Raw genomic sequence first — 20,448 nt, 5'->3', positions numbered from 1 at the left:
TGGTGAAGTTTTAATGAAACAGCGCCCGTTTCTGGTCATCTAACGAGCCAATTTGGCTGGTATTTCCCACGTGCGGAACAATTCGCTTACGTAAAAACTAAACGTATAAACCCACATTGGAAAAATTCAACCAAATATTTCAATTTGAATGGTATTTGTGTTGTTTTGCCGATAATCTCCCTACTACCGAAACTACGAGCTCATGGTATAATTATTCGGCGGTGAATACGAAGTGTGTACCAGCATGGTAGAAATGAAAAAACAAGCTTTCATATCCCACCGGAGATTGCTTATTAAATACTTAGTTTGTCAATTCCAAACTGAATGAACGCACTTCCGCCCATTTTTTTATATAGAAGATCAAAATTTGTGTAGCATCTGCTCGTTGAAGTGATTATTTACAAATTACGAGTATCAGTAAATGCAAAGAAGCCCATTTTATGTTATGAGGTATTAAATACTCGTGCGAGAGTGCCAATTTATCAAAGTGTAATAGTTATGTGACAGAGGACTGAGCGGTTGAGTGCTGAGGGAGACTGAGGCCTGTCCGGTGAGTACTAAAGGGGGTTTTCGCACCTGGCTTTTGGATGTTTGCCCAATACAAAACTTGTACATTTTTTCCATCCACCGGGCATCCCGGCGCGAGTTTAAGGGGCCCTCTTTGGGTCAAACTCCCACATTTGGTGTGTGGGATATTGGGCAGTTTCGAGAAACTTATTTATAGGAAATTTCTTATATTTTATTTACTCATTTATTTTCTTATGAGTATTACGTTGGACGTAATGAGATTTTTAAATCCAGTTTCTCAACAATCGGCATTTTAATATGATTAAATTAATGGCATATCAGGGGCATTCCATTACACGCATATCATAAACTTTCAGTGGTTTAGTTATGGGCGAGATCGCTGGACAGATTTGAAGTGAAAGTAGTCGGCAATTGTTATATCAACTTCTCGTAAGTATTTTGAGGAGTTTTTTTTGAGAATGAGCATGCAATTCTCTTGATTTGTTGCGTTTTTGCACGTGGAAGAAACGTACCAACTTTGCTACTTGGTCTGTTTCTTTAGTCGGAAGCCTGGTTTATGTTAAATAACCGGTGTATACCGAGTTTCTTCTCGTGCATGATTTTGGGGTCAATGCTCGATTCTATAGTTACAGCCACAAATTGGCCCGAGTAACTCAATTAGGACGTCCTAATTTATGAACACACTCCCCGCAAATGGGCCTCAGGATCTTTCAGATTCGCCCTTATTTGTGGAGAGGCAAACGTCCACAGACACCCTCCTTTACACTGAAACCTTCCCTCTTTATTTACAACGAATGCGCCTGAAAGTGCCGTTAGGCATTTCTTCAGAAGGTGGCAAGTTCTCCCCCTCCGTGGACAACTTTAATACTTTTTTTTATTGGGACTCAGCTTTCCAAATTTATGCAGGTATGTCCCGTACTCGCACATCGCCTGGATCGCATAGTAATTGACCGCTCTAAACTTCTTTGCCTTCGTCCTGATGTCCCTTATAAAGCAATAGATCTATTGGTGGGATTCCCGCAATGGTCTGCACAGCCTCCAGACAATGATGCATCCCGAACGAAGTCCGGGTCTTCCTCCCGTTTGCTTATCTTGCACTTCTTGAGGAGTTATCAGTGTTTGCAACACCTTCGCTTTTACTCCATTCTTAGCGTATCTCTTCATCTTTTTTCTGATCTCCTCTTCAAATGTGCTTCATTCCGATTCCAGGGAAAATTTCTTTTCATGGAATTTCCGCGGGCGGGCACTGAAACCCAGCTCCGCATCGCTCTCGAACGTCTCCACGAACCCCTTATGGAGGTCGTTACTGGTCTAACTCTTTTTTTTTTTGGGTAGAAGAGGAAAACCTTCATAGGTCACCGGGTTATGTGGAATTCATCCCTTACGGGGACATTTACCCACTAAAAACCTTCTCTCCTTCGTCTTGAGAACGACCATTCCGCATTACTTCAAGCGGAGGCGAGCGTTCCTTCATCCCCTTCATTGCCTCTCTTACTCCTCCCTAGATCTCAGTTTTCTCCTTCTAATCCCCCTCTTTCTCAACCGAGACCTTCTTCATATAGTTTCTAATCTTATCCCCACGCATTCTACCTTTTCAGCATCTCACTCGCCACATTCGCTGCTCCTATCTTACTTAAGCCAACCTTAAGTAACCCCAAAAGCGCTTCGGAAGTTATAAGATTCAGAAAGAAGCATTTTCAACAAACAACAATGAGAAATCAACAACAATCATTAAATTAATGAGCTGCATTCCGCCATGGCATTCTCTTCAACATGTATATCGCATATCTGAAAACTACTTCGGACGACACGATAACCTAAATTGTCCAACCTCTCCTCGTCCAAGTAAACCGTCCTGATACGATATCGCAAGTAGAACAAATACCCCATTTGAGTATCACTAATCATCGAAAATTAGCGATTATCAGTAATTATCAGCCATTAATAGATCATCAATGCAAGTGATTTGCGTACGTATTTTTCCCAGCTCGCACACTCAATTTCATTGTTTGTGGTTTGTTATATCACAGCAATTATCTAACACGAAGCAATCAGGCCTCGAAAGAATATTACCGGCCAATTAATGGAACCATCAGGGTGGAAATCGCTACATTGGAAAGCCCGATAGTGTAAATATCCCCGCGACGTATTTTAGTGCGTCGGCGATATCTCAGTAACTGGAGGAGCAATTGCGTTCAAAAATGGGTCAAACCGATTGCCTCGATGCTTCAAGCCTGCACCGGGCCGTCTCTATTAGTTCCCGAGGTATCTGGTAGTGTTGGTTCCGAAGGAGCCTCAAAGTGGAGGATCTTCGAGTTGCGTTTTTAAAACTTCAGCGCTGCAATGAATACAGTAGGGTCAAGGGGGAAACGTCAGGTTGGCCACAAACGGAACCTGAAAGGCAGGAAAAATTGAATGAAATTGTCATAAGAAGAGACCACGTTCCTCGTTTACCTCGTCACTGCTTGAGAGTCATAAAGGACTCTGAATAGCTCCTCCAACTCCATTCCGTTAGAGCGCCAGAGGTCTTCTGAAACTTCTTTATTATTTATACCTCGACGCAATGGCCTCAAAACAAGGCATGCTCGACATAGACCTTAAACCGCAATTATTTATTCAGAGATATCTTTACATTGAAACAGGTCGGCGCCGGCTAATTAATATTAATAGGACTAGGGAATTACCATTTTTCTATTCAAAAGAACGACTTGCTATCGTGTGTTTGTTTGCGATATATAGAAGGACCTTCGTAATAAACGTGCAATGAGTTAATTTACTCAATAGGTTCCGCTGCGCTAGGAGAGGTCATCTGAAAATAGGGGGGTAGATAAGAAATAATCTATTTAATGTTTTTTTTTTAAAAGCGTTCTCGGATGGAGCTTTACGACTTGGAAATAGCGGAAAATTAATACATACTTTTATGGGTCAATTGATGTTCCAAGCGGAAAAGAGCTAATGGAGCCGGCTACATCTAAAGCTTTTATTCCCCGCTTTTTTCATCCTTCTCTTCCGACAAGACCCACTTAATCCCATCAATCAATCAGATTCCCGCTTTCGCTTTCGTTGGGATTTCCAGCTCACAATGGTATCGTCAGTTATTTTATGGGCAACCAGGTTGAACCATCTATATATGTTTTGAAATATTCAGGCTGTCCCCGAACAAAACGCAAATATTTTAACAACGAAGTTTTAGTAATGAAGGAAGCAAAAATTCCCCGTGTGCTAGTACTACTAGGAAAACCTACAGTTAAAATATTTGAGCAATTTGATGTGGGGCACTCTGCATAGGAAATTCTAACTACAAAATCAACTTGGGATGGTGGAATATCTGGAACGCCGACTTGGGAATTTTCGAGCGCACTCTCGTTCGCGAACATCGTTTTTCGTGCTCGGTAATTTCAAAAATCCGTGATGATTACGCATATATTTTTTTTTATATTTATTATTTATGTTCATATGTCAGAAATGATCTCGTTGAACAGAAAATTTGCGTCGTTTTCAAAATCGCAGCAGTTCCAATGGGTCCCAAGGTTGTAGGTCTCTTAGGAATGACCTCTTCATCCCATAAAACGACGTCATGTTGCGCCCCAAACTCGTTAACGGACACTTGAATGGTGGAATTGCGTCATGAGGTTTCGTGAGAGGTTTCTTTCATACTGAATCAACCAGAACGCGGTGTCTGGTGATAATGCAAATTGTGAAGGATCTACTTAAAAATCAGTTTTTTTTTTGCGAGGAACCTAATCGTAGTGGGTACCCACTGCCCGCATTGCATTTTTTATAGTAAACTTGCAAGCTAGTTGAAAATATGTGCATATACTTATGAAGCTATTACCTAATGAAACTACAGATAACATCAACAGAAATTATCGTTTGTGGCAAAATGGTTTCAACGTCTTAACCTTCTATCGGGTTTCAGAGCTATTAAGTTTCGAACATTTCAGAAATACCCATGACTGTGACATTCTTTCGTGAAATGCGCTCAAAAATGGGCCGTAGGCCTTACGAGCATCTACGCATGGCCGCCTTTAGCGAAATTTTTAATCATCCCCCCCCTCCGCATGAGGCCGGTACTGGATCTAGCTCTAAAATAAAATTCTTCACCGCTCACTTCTACAGGGCGAGTGGGGAAAATTCCCGTGATCGATGAAGAATCGCGACAATTTCGCCCTGTTGCGCTTATACATTTTTCTCCAAGAGAAGAACTCCTACGATTCCAGGATTGACCCGCAGAAACAATTTTATGGAGATCGAAAAACTGACCGTATAAAATTTAAATATTATCAGTACATCTCCATTGGTTTTTCCCGATGTAAAAAAAAAAAATGCGCAGCGCTTTACCCTCCAAGAAGTAAATTCTTTCATCTGCGCCTCAGTTCACAAATGGTCATCTGTTTTGAAATGTTCGTATTTTGCGGTAAACGCAGTCCGTATTGAAAAAGTAATTTTGAAGAACCGGTGCCTATGAAGAATCCTGAAAGTTAACAGACCAGTTCTAAGTAGTAGTTAACACTTAATGCATGTATAAATCATCGGTCAGTTTGTGCGTGAAAAGGAAAGAAAGACCTCTTCGCTGGAGGCTGAAGTGATAAGTGTGTAATCAATAAAGGGTGCTCATCTCATGGTAAGTAAATTGTTTTTGTGCACTTTCATTACACACATTAGCCTCTAACTAATGCTGCTATCTAGACTAAACCAGGAAATACACAAAAATACCCTTTTACCCTCCAAGGAGGGTAAAGTACAAATATTCCTAAGTTGTAATTTGGATGGTTTTACAGACTCATGACTGTGCAGTAGTATACAACAAAGACACGGTCTTCGTATCACATTGCACCGGTACGTAGTTATGAAACATCAATTATCGATCTATTAAGATTTCTACCTCATTTCTATTATCGATTATAAGAGAACAATTGATCGTTGGCACATGGCTGCATATACAGGGCGTCCAAACTTAAAAAAAAAAAAACGTGCAACGCTCTCTAAGGCGTTCAAAAGAAAACTGAATATTTGGAAAAAACATTTTTAGATATTTTTCGGTAGAGTCAGTTCAAACAATAGAGACACACGTCGGCCCGCATTTCACCAGATGCGGTCCCATTGGATTTTTACCATTCGAGCGCCCCTTTTATTTATTTTCTCTACTTGTTTACTTCTTGTTTTGTTACTTCCAAAGCGCTTTTTTGTCGAAAAAGAATTTTTGATATTTGCAAATATTGCAAGACTTAACGTCGTGTGATTCGGAAACAAAGCTGGCCCGTGGCGTTTCGTTAACGGCGTATATTGCAATTCAAGATACCCTGTATATGTCCATGTTAAGTTCGTTGCGTAACAAAAGGCACAATCAAACCATCAACAGGCAGTCATTCACACTACAGCTTGAAAAATATTGAAGGAGTTGGCATGAAGTCATATACTTATTTTAGATTATCCAGACCTTCCTAAAGGAAACATAAATAGGTATTTAAATGATTGTGTAAAAACAGTAATTCTTTGGTAAAAAAAAAGCTCAAAATGGATAACTCTGGAAATGGGCACAGACGAAGTAATCCAAGGGATCGAGCAAACGTTTTCTCCTTTCTGACTTTTGCGTAAGCAATTACAATGATTAACATGTTTGGACATTCTCTTGAATTCACCTCTATTCCAGATACACATTTGGCCTCTTCAGGAGAGGGGTTGGAGGTAAGCTCCAAGATAAAGATGTTTATTCCATTCCTGAAGATTGCAATTCCAAAAAATGCGGAGACGAAACTGAGCTAGAATGGAAGCAGAATAAGGCCTTACTCAAAGTGCTATGGAGGAGATTCAGGATGAGATACTCTATTTTGTTCATTTTTCATTTGGTATGGATCGTTTTCAACAGGCGAGTCATTCTTCCTTTTCATAGAATCTTCTCGGCTAACTTTAATTAGCCTAAACTAATGGCATTGCAGTATTGTCCAGCCGCACGTAACGAGCAAATTTATCTCATTTTTCCAAAAACGGTCCAAAATATCCAGGACTGATGCGTATTTCTACGCGGGAACGGTCATAGGCCTGTCCATATTTCACTGTTTTTGGGCGCATAATTACTCTATGTTGCAATGCAAGTTGGAGATCCAGATGAAAGCGTCCTTGACCTCTTTGATTTATAGGTAAATTCGGCTTAAAAATACGGCAAACATTTTTTTTTTATTGTTCCAGAAAAGTGTTGAAGCTGCGACCTGGAGAAATATCCGAAACTAACATGGGGAACATAGTTACGATCTTAACCAAAGATATCAAGCTTATGGTCCATAATATCTGGACTTTGAGCAACATGATCATTGGAATAATGCAGATTTTTGTAGTCTTTTATTTGCTTTACGCGAAAATGGGCCCTCCCTCTGCGATCGCCATTAGCATACTTTGCGGAGGATTGATGATCCAAGGTACCTCTGAGGTGACTTGTCGACTAGAAAGATTAATGAAGGTTTTCAGTGATGTTAACTAGAACAATTACAAATTTGAGGCTGAAAGTAGGCAAAATGGCCGATAAAAGGTTGCAGTTGACCCAGGAGGCCTTGTCAGTCCTCAGAATCATAAAAATGTACACTTGGGAGATGTTCTTTTTTAACAGAATTTGTGACGCTAGGAAGTGAGTTAAAACTCCCGAATAGTTCAGAAGCAAATTTTCTCTAAGCAATTTGTCCATTTACTTTTTTTTATGTTTAATTCTTTTAATTTATTTAGCCAGAAACCAAGTTTTTCAAAAAACGGCACCCCTGATGCCTACTTGGTCTTTGAAGAAGATACTCTTTGTAACCCACATCTCTGACCTTCGTTTCGGCTTACCTCACATAAACAAGTACCAAGCAGTTCATGTCCGACGAGCTTTTGTGTCCCATTAATCCATCCGTTGATTGAAGCTATGAACGTCTTAGTCTAATCGTTGTAAGCCTGCCATTGGTTCTTCTCTGCCTGGATGATCTGCTCCCTAGAAATCATCTTTCTTTCCTTGCCTTCGGCCATTGAACTAACCTAATATTTTTTCCCCATGAGAAAAACTTCAAAAAAACATTAGACCTGGTGTTCTGGCACATAGTGTACCTAAACGCCTATCCATTAAGAACCTTAGAATGAAAAGACCTTCTTTGACTCCGAAACTGTCCCCTGCTAAATGATTTTCGGCTCTCTTCATCTCTTGTATTTTTAGAACTTTCACTCGTACATGACCGCCCTTAGCTACAGGCGCCTTCGCCATTTCGTCACGATCTTCTATGGTCTTGCCTGTCGTGTTTCCCCAAGGGCTTGTTTCTGATGATGCAATAAGTTGTTCCGTTGTTTCCATTCATCGGTTTTACCCATTGAATATCCATATTTCTTCTTTCCGCGTCTGTTACCTCCCTCTCCCTTCTCCGGAATTGGTCACCTAGACATCCAGGCGCCTCTTGTTTTGAGCAAATTGACCCATTGCATATAGAAAGTTTGCTCCTGCCGTGCTCTTAAATCAAAAAAGGTTCATAAAATTTTAGAAAGGAAATGCAGAAAACTATGACTGCATTTTACCTCAGAGTTTGCCTGATCTTGATGGGTATCATCGGCTCAAAAATCACCTTCCCAGTCCTCCTCATCTCGTACTTGGCACTGGGCTATGCCACTACCACCGAACTGGTCTTTTACGTCCTAAGCATTTTCAGAGAGATAAAACATGCTGCTGGCATAGTAATCCCCTTGGGGCTGACCCACTTTGCCGAGTTCTACGCCTCTGTAACTCGCATCAGCAAATTATTGCAAATCGAAGAGCACTATATTCCTGTTAACGTTATTGAAGGAAAGCCAAAGATTGTGTTCCAGGATGTGGTGGTCTCAATTCACAACGAAAACATCCTGAAAAACTTGTCATTTAACATCAACACTTCTGGACTTAACGTCATAACTGGTCCTGTGGGGTCCGGCAAGAGCTCAATATTGAAAACTATCTTGGGGGATTATGCAGCCAGCAAAGGATCGGTCACAGTCTGCGGCTCAGTGTCCTATGCTAGTCAAGATTCCTGGCTGTTCCCCTCTACTATAAAGCAAAACATCCTCTTTGGGCAAACCCTGGAAAAGAACAGGTACCAAGAGGTGTTGAAGGTGTGTTGTCTGGAATACGACCTAAACTTGCTGCCCCAAGGAGACGAAACTGTAGTTACTGATGGGGGCATGAACCTCAGCAAAGGACAGCAGGCTAGAATCAACTTGGCTAGGGCTATTTACAAGAACAGCGATATCTATCTGCTGGACGACTCTTTGGCAGCCCTCGACGTCCGAGTGCAGGAAGACATTTACAACAACTGCATAAAGAACTATTTAAAGGAGAAAATTGTCTTGTTTGTGTCTCAGAACCCTGCGCATTTCCAAGAAGCCTTAAGGGTGATATTCCTAGATAGAGGCTCGATCAAGCAAGTTTCAGATCTCTCGGAATTGGGAGAGTTGAACAAGCCTGGCGGTTCGGGTATAGCCGAGGAAGATGATCAGGAAGAAAGGGAATTGATGGAAGTCATGGAAATGAAGCCTTTGGAGAGCAGAACAAGGGTTTATCGAGAAGAAAAGAAAGAGGGTAGAGTAGAAGTAGGGATATATCTGAAGTACTTCAAATTTGGAGGGGGATTAATGATCTTTGCCCTGATTTTATGCCTCTACCTGGCAACTCAATCTACCGAAAGCTACTCGGCGAAGCTCCTTTCCCTGTGGTAAGGTCTCCTAGAAACCCCCAAAACATTTAATCCCATCGCCTCCAACAGGGTGGACTACCAGCAACAAGTCTACGATCTCAGCGTGGGTAATAACGTAACATCCAAAAGAAACGAGACTCTCACATACGAAGAAGCGTTGCAGAACAAAATCTCAACTTTCAACTTATACGCGATTCTCGTATTTTCCTCAGGAGGATTCGCTTTTCTGAGATCGTACTCGATTTTGAGGTTCTGCAGAAGAGCCTCAGTGAAAATCCATCAACTAATGTGCAGGAGCGTCATTCACTGCTTGATGATCTTCATGGACAACCACTTCATTGGAAATATTTTGAACAGATTCTCGTACGATCTAGATGTAATCGATGAGCATTACCCCTACATATTGATGGAATTCACTAGGGTCAGTATTGTACAGCTTGGTCCACGTGAGATAGTCCACAAACCTTATCTCAAAAACGGGAAGGTTTGAAAACAAAGCTTAATATAAAAGTTATTTAATTTTTCATAAATATTTATTTCTTAATATTTTCGATGTTACAGGATAATCCAGAAAACAGTAGCGTGACAAAAATGGAATACCTCATATATCGGTACGAATATTCTGCTTATAATTATAATTTTTTTTTCTTATTACAAAATATTGAACATTTTTAACTTTCGAGAAATTTTATAGAGGGTGTGAAAACGGTATCCAAACTTCACATTTCAAGTGACTCAAACTCGACTTCAATCAATGGGACACCCTGTATTTTGTTCATGAATTCTTCTTTTAAATACCTTTCAAATGACATATGGTTTAATGATTTAATCTAGATAGATTTTAAAAGATAGCTATCGAATTTTAGGCATTTGAAGGTGAAAAGTTAGGACTTTTTTCTCACCTTGTATACAATTTTTCGAAAATTAAAAATACACCCTAGTAGAACCACCCTTTCTTATTAACTAAACAAATTTTCAAACGATTCAATTAAAACTTTGCGAATGTATTGAGAATTTTCAGAAACTCATTTTCCCGGTTTTTACTTTAAATATCATTAATTCAAAAACCGCTAAAAAACTTACATATTTTGCAATAGCAAAAAATACTTATAATTACAAGCAGACTTAGTGTCCGTAATAAAATATGAGGTATTCCGACTAAAAAATCACATTTTTGTCACATCACGATTTTTTGGACCACTCTGTAACTTTGAAAATTAAAAAAAAAAAAACGAAAAACCAAATAACTTTTGCATTAAACTTTTTATTCTAACCTTCGCTGTTTGTTAGATAAGGTAATGGGCCATCTTACGTGGACCACCCTGACAACCCCTAAAAGGAATTGAAGTCAACCAAGTGGTTTGCAGAGGATCCTCAGCATTGCAGGAATGTTGATACTGATTGCTACCGTAAACTGGGTTTTCCTCTTACTTGCTGTGGGGTTCTTCTTCGTTTTGTATTTACTTAGGATGGCGTACATGCCCACTGGCAGGGCGTTGAAGAGATTGGAGGCGATGAGTGAGTACCACAGATGTTTCTTCACTTGAGTTGTTCTGGGAAGTCGCCTGCGTGAAATCAACTCCCTTAAAGAAACCTGTGGTTGATTCCTTTATTTAAAATTTTAGCAAGGAGCCCTTTAGTAGGTCACCTCAATGCCTCCATGGAAGGTTTGACCACCATTCGCGCTTATAAAGCCGAAGATGTCTTGAAAGACGAATTCGACAAACACCAAGACCTGGCAAACTCTACTTACTACATGGTAGCTACCACTTCCGCAGCGTTCGGATTTGCGATGGACATTGCTGCCGCTACGTTTGTGGTGTCTATAGTCTTAATTTTGCTTTTCGTCGATATTCGTAAGTGACGCCGAAACAAACACAAAACCATAAAAAATCTTTTTTTTTCAGACATATCTGTAGGTGATGTGGGTTTGGCATTGACTCAGGTGATGATGTTAACCCAGTTCCTGCAGTGGGCAGTCCGGCACTGGGCTGAACTCGAAAATTGCATGACTTCAGTGGAACGAGCCCTGGAATATACAGAAATAAAGCAGGAAGAGAGCAAAGGGGGTGCCGTTAACGACTGGCCAAAATATGGTTCTATTGAGTACCAAAGCGTTGGTCTTTCTTACAACTCTTCAGCTGCAGTCCTGAAAAACATAAATTTCACCGTAAACGCCGGTGAAAAAGTGGGAATCGTTGGGAGGACCGGAGCTGGAAAGTCCTCTATCATGTCTACTCTGTTTAGACTATATGACTATGAGGGCAAGATATTGATTGATGGAGTGGACATCGCGTCCGTATCAACCAATTTCTTAAGGAGAAACGTATCAGTGATACCTCAAGACCCAGTGACCTTCGAAGGGAGTATTCGAGACAATCTTGACCCCCATAAGCTATACCCCGATAAACAACTTTGGAACGTTCTGGAGAGTGTTCGAATGAAGCACCTTATTGCCTGTTTAGATGACGATATCGTTAGTTTGAGCTTGAGCACTGGACAGAAGCAGCTATTGTCGCTGGCAAGAACGATGATGAAAGAGAATAAAATTCTTATACTAGACGAGGCTACAGCAAATATGGACGAGGAGACTGATTTGCTGGTCAACAAGCTGATAAAAGAGAGTTTTAGCAATTGTACTGTGATAATGATTGCCCATAAGCTCAGCACTATTTTAGATTGTGATAAAGTGATAGTGTTGGACAACGGCAATGTGGCCGAATATGAAGACCCCAAGACGCTTTTAGCCAATAAAGGCAGTTTGTTTTATGCCATGAAGAACCGGTCGACGAGGATGAATGATCAATGATCAATAATCGTCAGAGCTTCTTTTGCTTTTTTCAATATTTCTTAAATCAGAGAATAAGCTTTTTAATATAAACCTAAGATTGTAATCCTTCTAAATTCTCTCATATTTTCCCTTATCAGGATGCCTCCAGGGCCGGCCCTAGCAATTCTGGCGAAATATTTAATCGTCCCCCTCTTAATAGAATTGCCCTCAGATGTTATTTTTCCCTTACTGAACTTTCACGGGTTGAGCTTCGGTTAGGCGATAAATGGCACAAATCTCTGTAGATTAGCAGCTACAACTGCATTGTCCTCACGCACGTACAGCGACAAATCTGTTACTAAACGGTCGAGAAAAATTGATGATTATTGCTCGATGGCATTGATATCGCCAGTAAATAAATGTCGCTAGGGGTCATGTTTGGACAGTAACAAATTACCTACTTTTTGCAGTGCCTGACTGGTTAATTAGTGATCGAAAAGTACTGCCCACCTTGTTCATTTTAAAACGATAAATGGAGGTCGCGAAGTCCATCAAAAATCGCACCTCGTCGGGCGTATTAAGAGATTTTATAATGCATTTTTAGCGGCTATGGAATCGTAATTAACTATCCGTAAAAGAGGTAATGGCGCAAGCAAGGTTGACCATTATTGGTAACCAATTCACTCATTTTATAATCATAAATTCGTAAACCGCTGCAGCGCGAACGTAACATCCCGGAACCTCAAGCGTCTTTGACGGGGAATTCTAAACAACCAGCACTAATGGCATATTGTTGACTTAAAATGTAAGTAAACAAACCACTTTATTTTGTCTTTGTGTTAACGCAAATGCTAAGGAGGGGGGAAATTCAATTGAAAATAAAAATTTGCAAATAATGCAGCACCTAAAGAAAGGTCTCGAAGATTGCGCACCATCGCGAACGTTACCTATCAATTAATGCCTCATGATGTCCATTAACGTTCAATTTATCCCGTTCAAAGAAGGACTTAAGCTATAATTAAGCCTTTATTTGTACTATCAAATTTTCTATCTGGGCCTAGTTGCGCAATTTCATGATTAAGTACTTCATTTGTACCAGTAGGTGCTAGGTCAGGGAGAGCGCCAACAGCCAAAAGTATGTCACTCCTTCCTACCCACTTAGAGTAGACCACAATTGCGTTATGAATTGTATTATCAAATTATTCGCGATTCACAACGTGCACTCCAGCGAATAATTGTCATTTAGGACAATCGGACTATTATTCGTTGCGGTGGCCGGGTCCCTGCAATGGCGGTTTTCTAAGAACGTATATGGTATGTCGGTATTTTACTGTGTGTTGCAATGTGAGGTGCTTGAAGGTGCGAAATAAGCGTGATTGGTGCCTGGTCTTGAAATGCGTTTTAATGATTTTTTAACTGTTTACATGAATTTCTGGTATAAATTGGCCAATGCTGTTATCTTACAGTTACCCCATGCTAAGTCAAGACAGTAGCCTAACAGGAAGCTTATTGAACATAGGTATGTGAGTAGATTACAACCAGTTTCAACTGCATGCAAGTATAGTCCAATCGGTGGTTACAATTTTCCAATAAAATCACTTCGTTTCAACCGAAGCATTTCCTTTTCACTGGACATTTCCCTCTTTGGATTTCGTTTCCCACTGCGTCCATTCCCTCCATACTTCACCAACTTCCTTTAATTCCCTTCTAAATTCTCTCTCCTATCTTGCTTCCATGACATCACGATCCTCTCTTCTCGGATTCACCCTAAGAAAAATTCGCCACAATAAAGACTAAGTCCTCAAGCAGAGGCCGTCCACCTGTTTCCCAGAATAGGTCTCCTCCCAGGGGGCAGTCGGATGCGGTGACCGTGCCGAGGTTCATGCCTTCCTGGATAGCTCTAGAGGCGTGATAGCTAGTCTTATGTCTAAATATATATGTGCAATTTCTGCCATAATAGCAGAAGTAGACGCGTAGAAAGATCATCTATCAATCTACTATTTTTGAGGGCAGTCGCCTTACCCCAAGAGAAACATTTGCTTGGGGCGTGGCCTGTGCCACACTACTCGCCCACTTGACGAATCACCTTCGAGATTTTCAGTTATAGAGAGGCGTGGCTTCTTGATATGGGCCAACGCGCTTCCGAAAGCAGGTGCGGCTTTTCTAATCGGCCGCAGAACGCTGACGTCGACATTAACATTCTCGTCTCCCTCATATTCCACGGATGCAAATTGTTTTGAATTTGTCCTGCTAGTTTATTGCTTGATTAGCAACCACGCTAAATTGCCTTATTTTTGCCAGTAACGTTATGGAAAATACCAGAACTTTGGTATTTAGCCGCATTATGTTAGCGCCAGTCACTGTAAACATTAGTTGCGGCCCAATGCGAATTTCAAGCAAAATCTCCGTTTGTACAAATATAAAAACTAGTAATTGCCAGCCGAACTTGCTGAATAAGCATTAAAATATTCATACAAACTTCGTTCATCTCAATATCCCACACGTGCCGCAAGCACTGCGCTTTTTACAACCGAAATTCCCGTGAATCAATTACGCAATTAAAGGTCAATTATATCACATTCGGAAATGTTTATTCTAATAATTTTCGTTTGGCTTACCGCAAATTTGACGTAAAGTACCATCGGTAAACTCCCAAGTTGCAAAATGAATTTAGTATCTCGCACACCCTGTAAGGTGATAGTTAGGTACGGCTAATCCATATGAGTATACTAATAACGTTTTTTAATTCTAGCTTGCCAACGATTTCCTGAAAGTAATAGTCACATTATAAAGGATGTTTAGCCAAGGATGACTTAATAGTCGATCGATCGCTATTTAAGTTTCAAAACGGTTTTTATGGGAAAAGATGGATTGCGGAGGCAAAGAGCAAAGACGCAGCAACCCCAGGGAGAGGGCGAATTTGCTCTCTTTCCTGACTTTCGCGTAAGTGTGCGATAAATCCCCTCAATTAAATTCCATGGAATAATATTAATTCACAGCTACACATTTGGTCTCTTCAAGAGGGGCATAAAGGGGAGCCTCCAGGACAAAGACATCTATGCCATTCCGGATGGCTGCGACTCCAAACAATGTGGAGATAAAACGGAGCTAGAATGGAAGCAGAATAAAACTTTAATTAAGGTCCTATGGACCAGGTTCGGCTTGCGCTACTCCCTCCTGTCGTTGATCCACTTGCTGTGGACCATTTTCAACAGGCAAGCCCTATACGAGCTAATTAACAGCTAATTATTCACTAATCAATTTGTTTTAGTATCGTTCATCCGTACATCATGAGCAAATTCATTGCCTATTTCCAGCCCCATTCCAAACTCACCAGGAATGACTCCTACTTCTACGGAGGAATGTTGATCACCCTGGCAATATTCCATTGCTTTTGGGCGCACAATTTATACATGGTCCAATGCAAGCTTGAGATCCAGATCAAGGCCTCTTTGACGTCACTTATTTACAGGTAAGTTACAGTAAGGGCAGATCTAGCTGTGTCAGTTAACTTCAGCTAGAGGGTGAAAACGGAGGAGCAATACGCTGCTGCGATGGTCTCCAGAGTAAAGGAGCCTCTTGATCACTTTAATAGAACGCTAAGCCGAAAATATTTCTATAGGAAAGTGTTGAAGCTACGGCCAGGGGAAATATCCGAGACCAGTATGGGGAACATCGTAACCATCCTGACCAAAGATATTAAACTTGTGGTGCACAACATATGGACGTTAAGCGAAATGATAATAGGGGTGTTGCAAACCATCACAGTATTTTACCTGCTTTATGCGAAAATGGGCCCTCCCTCCACCATCGCCATGGGGATGCTCTGCGTCGGCTTGCTCACTCAAGGTAGGGGGGAGTAAAGCATAAATCTATAAAGGCTCAAGATTACCATTTGCAGTTGTACTAAGCAAAACCATTACCAAAATGAGACTGAAAGTGGGGAAGATGGCTGATAAGAGGTTGCAGTTAACTCAGGAGACTCTATCTGCCCTAAGGATCATCAAGATGTACACATGGGAGCCGTTCTTCTATAACAGAATTTGTGATGCGAGAAAGTGAGCTTTAATTACTTGAATAATTACTTAATTAAGCGTTAATTAATTAATATCCCTTCCTCAGAAAAGAAATGAAGAAAACCATGACGTCCTTTTACCTGAAAATCTGCCTGATCCTCATAGGAATAATGGGCTCAAAAATTACCTTTCCGGTCCTGCTGATCGCCTACGTGGCCCTGGGATATTCCACCAATACCGAGTTGGTATTCTACGTTATAGGGCTTTTCAAAGAGCTAAGACACTCGGTTGGGATCATCATTCCTTTGGGTCTGACCCAAATGGCAGAATTCTACGCCTCCCTATCCCGCGTCAGCAAAATGCTCCACATCGAGGAACACTACAACCCTGCGATCAATACCTCCCTTATCAAAGATAAGGCAAAAATTGATCTTAGAGATGTGAGTGTTTCAGTGGGGAAAGACAATATCCTGAAGAATATTTCGCTTAACGTGAATCGTCCTGGGTTGAACGTCGTGACAGGCCTGGTGGGTTCAGGCAAAAGCTCTCTGCTCAAAACCATCCTCAGAGACTATGTCACCACCAAAGGTACCATCGTGGTGTGTGGCTCAATATCTTATGCTAGCCAAGACCCATGGTTGTTCCCTTCAAGCATAAAGCAGAACATACTCTTCGGACAACCTTTTGATAAGGAACGGTACCATGAAACCATCAAAGTCTGTTCTCTCGACTATGATTTTAACTTGCTTCCAAATGGCGATGAGACCATCGTCACAGATGGTGGAATGAACCTCAGCAAAGGTCAGCAAGCCAGGGTAAACTTAGCTAGAGCCATCTACAAGAACAGCGATATCTACCTCCTGGATGACTCCCTGGCAGCCTTGGACGTTAGAGTCCAGGATGACATCTATAACGCTTGCATCAAAAACTACTTGAAGAACAAAATCATCTTCTTCGTCTCTCAGAACCCTGCCCACTTCAATGCAGCAGCAAGTGTGATATTCATGAATAGAGGTTCGATTAAGTCAATTTCCAAGCCAACAAAGCTGCTCAAGGAAGATCTAGAGGAGCTCCATCATAGTCCGATTAGGAACGAAAGCGTCAGTTATGAAGCTAAGGAGAAAAAACTGATGGAGATGATGGAGATTGAGTCGGATAATAGTAAAGGCAAGAAGAAGGTTTATCAAGAGGAGAAGAAAGAAGGGAGCGTGGATTTTGCCACTTACCTGAAGTACTTGGTGTTCGGAGGGGGATTTCTGATTTTTGGTTTGATCATGGTGATATATCTTGGGGCTCAGTTTACTGACAGCTACTCTTCAAAACTTGTCTCCACGTGGTAAGTCTTTTGTCCCGGTGCGGCTCCCTCGCTAAAAGTACACAATGTTAGGGTGGATTATCAGCAGCAAGTCTTCGACATCGGAGTAGGCAACAATGTGTCCTCAAAAACCAACGAGACCGTCACTTATGATGATGCAGTCCAGAAGAGGGACAGTACTTTTAATTTATATGCCATACTCATATTCTCATCCGCAATCTTGTCCCTGATCAAGTCTTACTCAATTCTAAGATTCTGCAGACGGGCTTCTGTTAAGATACACCAAATCATGTGTCAAAGTATCATCAGCTCTTTGATGGCCTTCCTTGATAACCATTTCATTGGAAACATCTTGAACAGGTTTTCTTATGATCTGGACGTTATCGACGAGCATTTTCCTTTCATATTCATGGAGTTCTTTAGGGTAAACAGCGGGCTTTTGAGGTGGATTATTTGGGTCAATGAGTGATGCTTTTTAGAGTTTTATAAGCATTGGAGGTATGCTGATTTTAATTGCAACAGTAAAATGGATATTCCTGCTATTTGCTTTGGGATTCTTCCTTGCTTTGTACGTGCTGAGGATGGTATATATCCCTACTGGAAGGGCCTTGAAGCGATTAGAAGCAATGAGTGAGTATAAAGAAAGGATAATGTTAATACAGGCTAAATATAGCAATAATTCGAAAACATCAGGATTGTACCGAACCGAAACACTTAAAGTAATATGAGTAATAAAAAATTTAATTTTTGTTACTCAACTTACTTCTACTAACCTGCCCGGTCAATTTCATCTCTCCATTTTCAGCTCGAAGTCCCTTAGTGGGCCACTTAAACGCATCAGTTGAAGGCCTGACTACGATTCGGGCATACAAAGCCGAAGAAGTATTGAGAGACGAATTCGACAAGCACCAAGACTTGGCAAACTCAACTTACTACATGGTGATGACCACCACGAGGGCTTTTGGCTACATCATGGATTTTGCCGGCGCCTTATTTGTTGTGTTCATCATTTTAATTCTCCTATTCACCAGCACTCGTAAGCTCACCATAAACTCACATGTATCATCCTGAGTGACCAACATTTTAGCCATATCTGTGGGAGATGTGGGCTTGACTCTAACCCAAGTGATGATGCTCACCGGCTACTTGCAGTGGGCAGTAAGACAGTGGGCGGATTTGGAGAACTGCATGACTTCAGTAGAGCGATTGCTCGAATACACCCATATCAAGCAAGAGAACACTAAAGGAGGAATCATTAACGACTGGCCGAAGTACGGTTCTGTGAAGTACGAGAATGTGAGCCTTTCCTACAACCCCGAAAGCACAGTTCTTAAGGGCATAAGTTTCATTGTGAATGCTGGAGAGAAAATAGGAATTGTCGGCAGGACTGGCGCTGGAAAGTCCTCAATTATATCAACTTTGTTTAGACTGTACCAATATGAAGGCAAGATCCTGATAGATGGAATAGACATCACCTCGGTTTCTATTAATTACTTGAGAAAGAGCATTTCTATTATACCACAAGATCCTGTGATCTTTGAGGGATCTGTACGAGATAATGTAGATCCCCACAAGGTCTACTCCGACAGCGAAATATGGGGCGTTCTAGAGAAGGTTAAAGTGAAAGACCTAATTCCTGCTCTGGATGACGATATCATGAGCTTGAGCACCGGTCAGAAGCAGCTTCTGTCTCTAGCCAGAGCTTTTATAAGGAAGAATAAGCTTGTGGTGCTGGATGAGGCCACGGCAAATATGGATGAGGAATCCGACCAACTAGTCCATGGATTAATCAAGGAAAATTTTAGCAATTGCACTGTGATAATAATAGCCCATAGGCTCAGTACTATTTTAGGTTGTGATAAAGTGATGGTGCTAGATAGGGGCAATATAGTCGAATTCGACGATCCCAAGAAGCTATTAGAGGATAAGAGTAGTCTATTCTATGCTATGAAAAATCAGTCTTCGAATATTGATTCGTAAATGTGAAAAATAAACGATTTAATCCTAAGGTTACCGCTTTTTTCTGAGATTTCACTTGAGAATACTGACCGGTCAAGGCTAGTAGGGAGGTGGAATTGCGCCCTATTCTCAACTAAAACTGGCTGAGCATAGCACTCATCCTCTATTAAGGGCTCAAACAAAACGTAGAAACGCTCTGAAAATAATTTATGCCAAAAGCTGTGGAACGACAATTTTATATATAAGAAAAATATATTTTGAATGATAAATCATAAAGTTTCCACGGAAAAATTTAGGGCCGGAAGAAATCAGGTACGGCCCTGACTTAAGCACATATTGAATAGACAAAAGAAATTACAGAAATTTGACAGTTGAGAGGGGAGTGGGAAAAATCGTAAATGGAAGGAAACTCCTGACGTGCTAGATTTGAAAAATTCGAAAAATCCCTGAAAGATAGAAAACGATGTAGAGCCCTTTGTTCAGCAAACATAGTTATCTATGATAGGGCAAGAGGTCAACCTCGGATACATTAAAAGAAATTACACATGAATCAATTTTCCACTATTCTAAGGGCGGTGAGAGATTAGGCACCGACGCGTCAACAAGAATGTTCGTCCGAGCCCTTAGTAGACGTTGAGTGTTATCTCGTTCCAACCACCTCCATTTGCGTGAGACAGCGTTATTCAAAAACAAAGAAAAATCGAAAAAGAACGATCCTCCTCAAACGTATAAAGCATACTTATAACAAAGGTTATTGCATTAGGAAGTGTTTAATCAATTGACTTAACATATTAATTCCGTAGTATGTATGTAGGTTCCCAACTGAGCGATACTAATAAAAGCAAATTTGGGCCTTAATTTATCAGTTAAGTCATTAAAGTGTGGATCATTCTGGTTTATAAATAGGCACCTTTTTCTCATACTAACTTAACTTTTCAATGTTTCATACATAAAGTAATTGAATGTAGTCACCGTGACACTACAGTTTCTTAACCGCACGTTTCAATAAAATTAAGCGTTTCATAAATAGAAAACAATGGAGAGATATAGGGATTTTACAAAAGTTAAATTTTTTATTATTCGAATTTCTGCTCGAAAGGACAAAATCTGAAAATGTCCATCGCGAAGACATTTTAAGCTATTTTTCGTCAAGTTCGGAATATTCCACAGAACTCCACG

General features: G+C 40.8%; 3 protein-coding genes across 6 annotated transcripts in view; 2 read left to right on the top strand and 1 right to left on the bottom strand.

Moving 5' to 3' along the window:
• LOC136338923 (calcium and integrin-binding protein 1-like) overlaps nucleotides 1-20,448 on the bottom strand; it is a 72,671-nt gene that overhangs the window by 17,409 nt on the left and 34,814 nt on the right. The gene's annotated exons all lie outside the window — the stretch shown is intronic.
• Nucleotides 236-19,318, top strand: LOC136350821 (probable multidrug resistance-associated protein lethal(2)03659). Of its 4 annotated transcripts, none has more exons than XM_066302902.1 (12): nucleotides 12,812-13,293; nucleotides 13,446-13,498; nucleotides 14,732-14,922; nucleotides 14,979-15,194; nucleotides 15,251-15,451; nucleotides 15,602-15,828; nucleotides 15,881-16,037; nucleotides 16,102-17,331; nucleotides 17,383-17,734; nucleotides 17,790-17,940; nucleotides 18,116-18,346; nucleotides 18,398-19,318. In XM_066302902.1, exons 3-12 carry the CDS (start codon nucleotides 14,846-14,848, stop codon nucleotides 19,288-19,290), a joined length of 3,735 nt encoding a protein of 1,244 aa, XP_066158999.1. In that variant the 5' UTR covers nucleotides 12,812-13,293; nucleotides 13,446-13,498; nucleotides 14,732-14,845; the 3' UTR covers nucleotides 19,291-19,318. The 4 variants fall into 4 exon arrangements, with proteins under 4 accessions (XP_066158998.1, XP_066158997.1, XP_066158999.1 ...); XM_066302903.1 differs by having other exon boundaries at nucleotides 12,812-13,338; XM_066302901.1 differs by lacking the exons at nucleotides 12,812-13,293; nucleotides 13,446-13,498 and adding an exon at nucleotides 236-550.
• LOC136350822 (probable multidrug resistance-associated protein lethal(2)03659) lies at nucleotides 4,589-12,103 on the top strand. The gene is made up of 12 exons (XM_066302904.1): nucleotides 4,589-5,152; nucleotides 5,218-5,367; nucleotides 5,958-6,122; nucleotides 6,182-6,397; nucleotides 6,468-6,668; nucleotides 6,718-6,944; nucleotides 6,994-7,150; nucleotides 8,028-9,227; nucleotides 9,279-9,630; nucleotides 10,577-10,727; nucleotides 10,835-11,065; nucleotides 11,117-12,103. The coding sequence occupies exons 3-12, from the start codon at nucleotides 6,046-6,048 to the stop codon at nucleotides 12,016-12,018; spliced, it is 3,714 nt and encodes a 1,237-aa protein (XP_066159001.1). The 5' UTR covers nucleotides 4,589-5,152; nucleotides 5,218-5,367; nucleotides 5,958-6,045; the 3' UTR covers nucleotides 12,019-12,103.

Source organism: Euwallacea fornicatus, chromosome 4 (assembly GCF_040115645.1).
Source record: "Euwallacea fornicatus isolate EFF26 chromosome 4, ASM4011564v1, whole genome shotgun sequence".
Taxonomy (NCBI): Eukaryota; Metazoa; Arthropoda; class Insecta; order Coleoptera; family Curculionidae; genus Euwallacea; species Euwallacea fornicatus.
This window is presented reverse-complemented; position numbering and strand designations above follow the sequence as displayed.

What these genes read in the sequence shown, in the direction of transcription:
- LOC136350821 (XM_066302901.1), top strand. Translation starts at nt 14,846, where the DNA reads ATGGATTGCGGAGGCAAAGAGCAAAGACGCAGCAACCCCAGGGAGAGG. An exon ending in TTGACGTCACTTATTTACAG is followed by an intron (nt 15,452 to 15,601) that starts GTAAGTTACAGT and finishes ATATTTCTATAG; the next exon opens with GAAAGTGTTGAAGCTACGGC. An exon ending in TCTCCTATTCACCAGCACTC is followed by an intron (nt 18,347 to 18,397) that starts GTAAGCTCACCA and finishes CCAACATTTTAG; the next exon opens with CCATATCTGTGGGAGATGTG.
- LOC136350822 (XM_066302904.1), top strand. Translation starts at nt 6,046, where the DNA reads ATGGATAACTCTGGAAATGGGCACAGACGAAGTAATCCAAGGGATCGA. An exon ending in TTCTCCTTTCTGACTTTTGC is followed by an intron (nt 6,123 to 6,181) that starts GTAAGCAATTAC and finishes CCTCTATTCCAG; the next exon opens with ATACACATTTGGCCTCTTCA. An exon ending in GTATGGATCGTTTTCAACAG is followed by an intron (nt 6,398 to 6,467) that starts GCGAGTCATTCT and finishes ATGGCATTGCAG; the next exon opens with TATTGTCCAGCCGCACGTAA.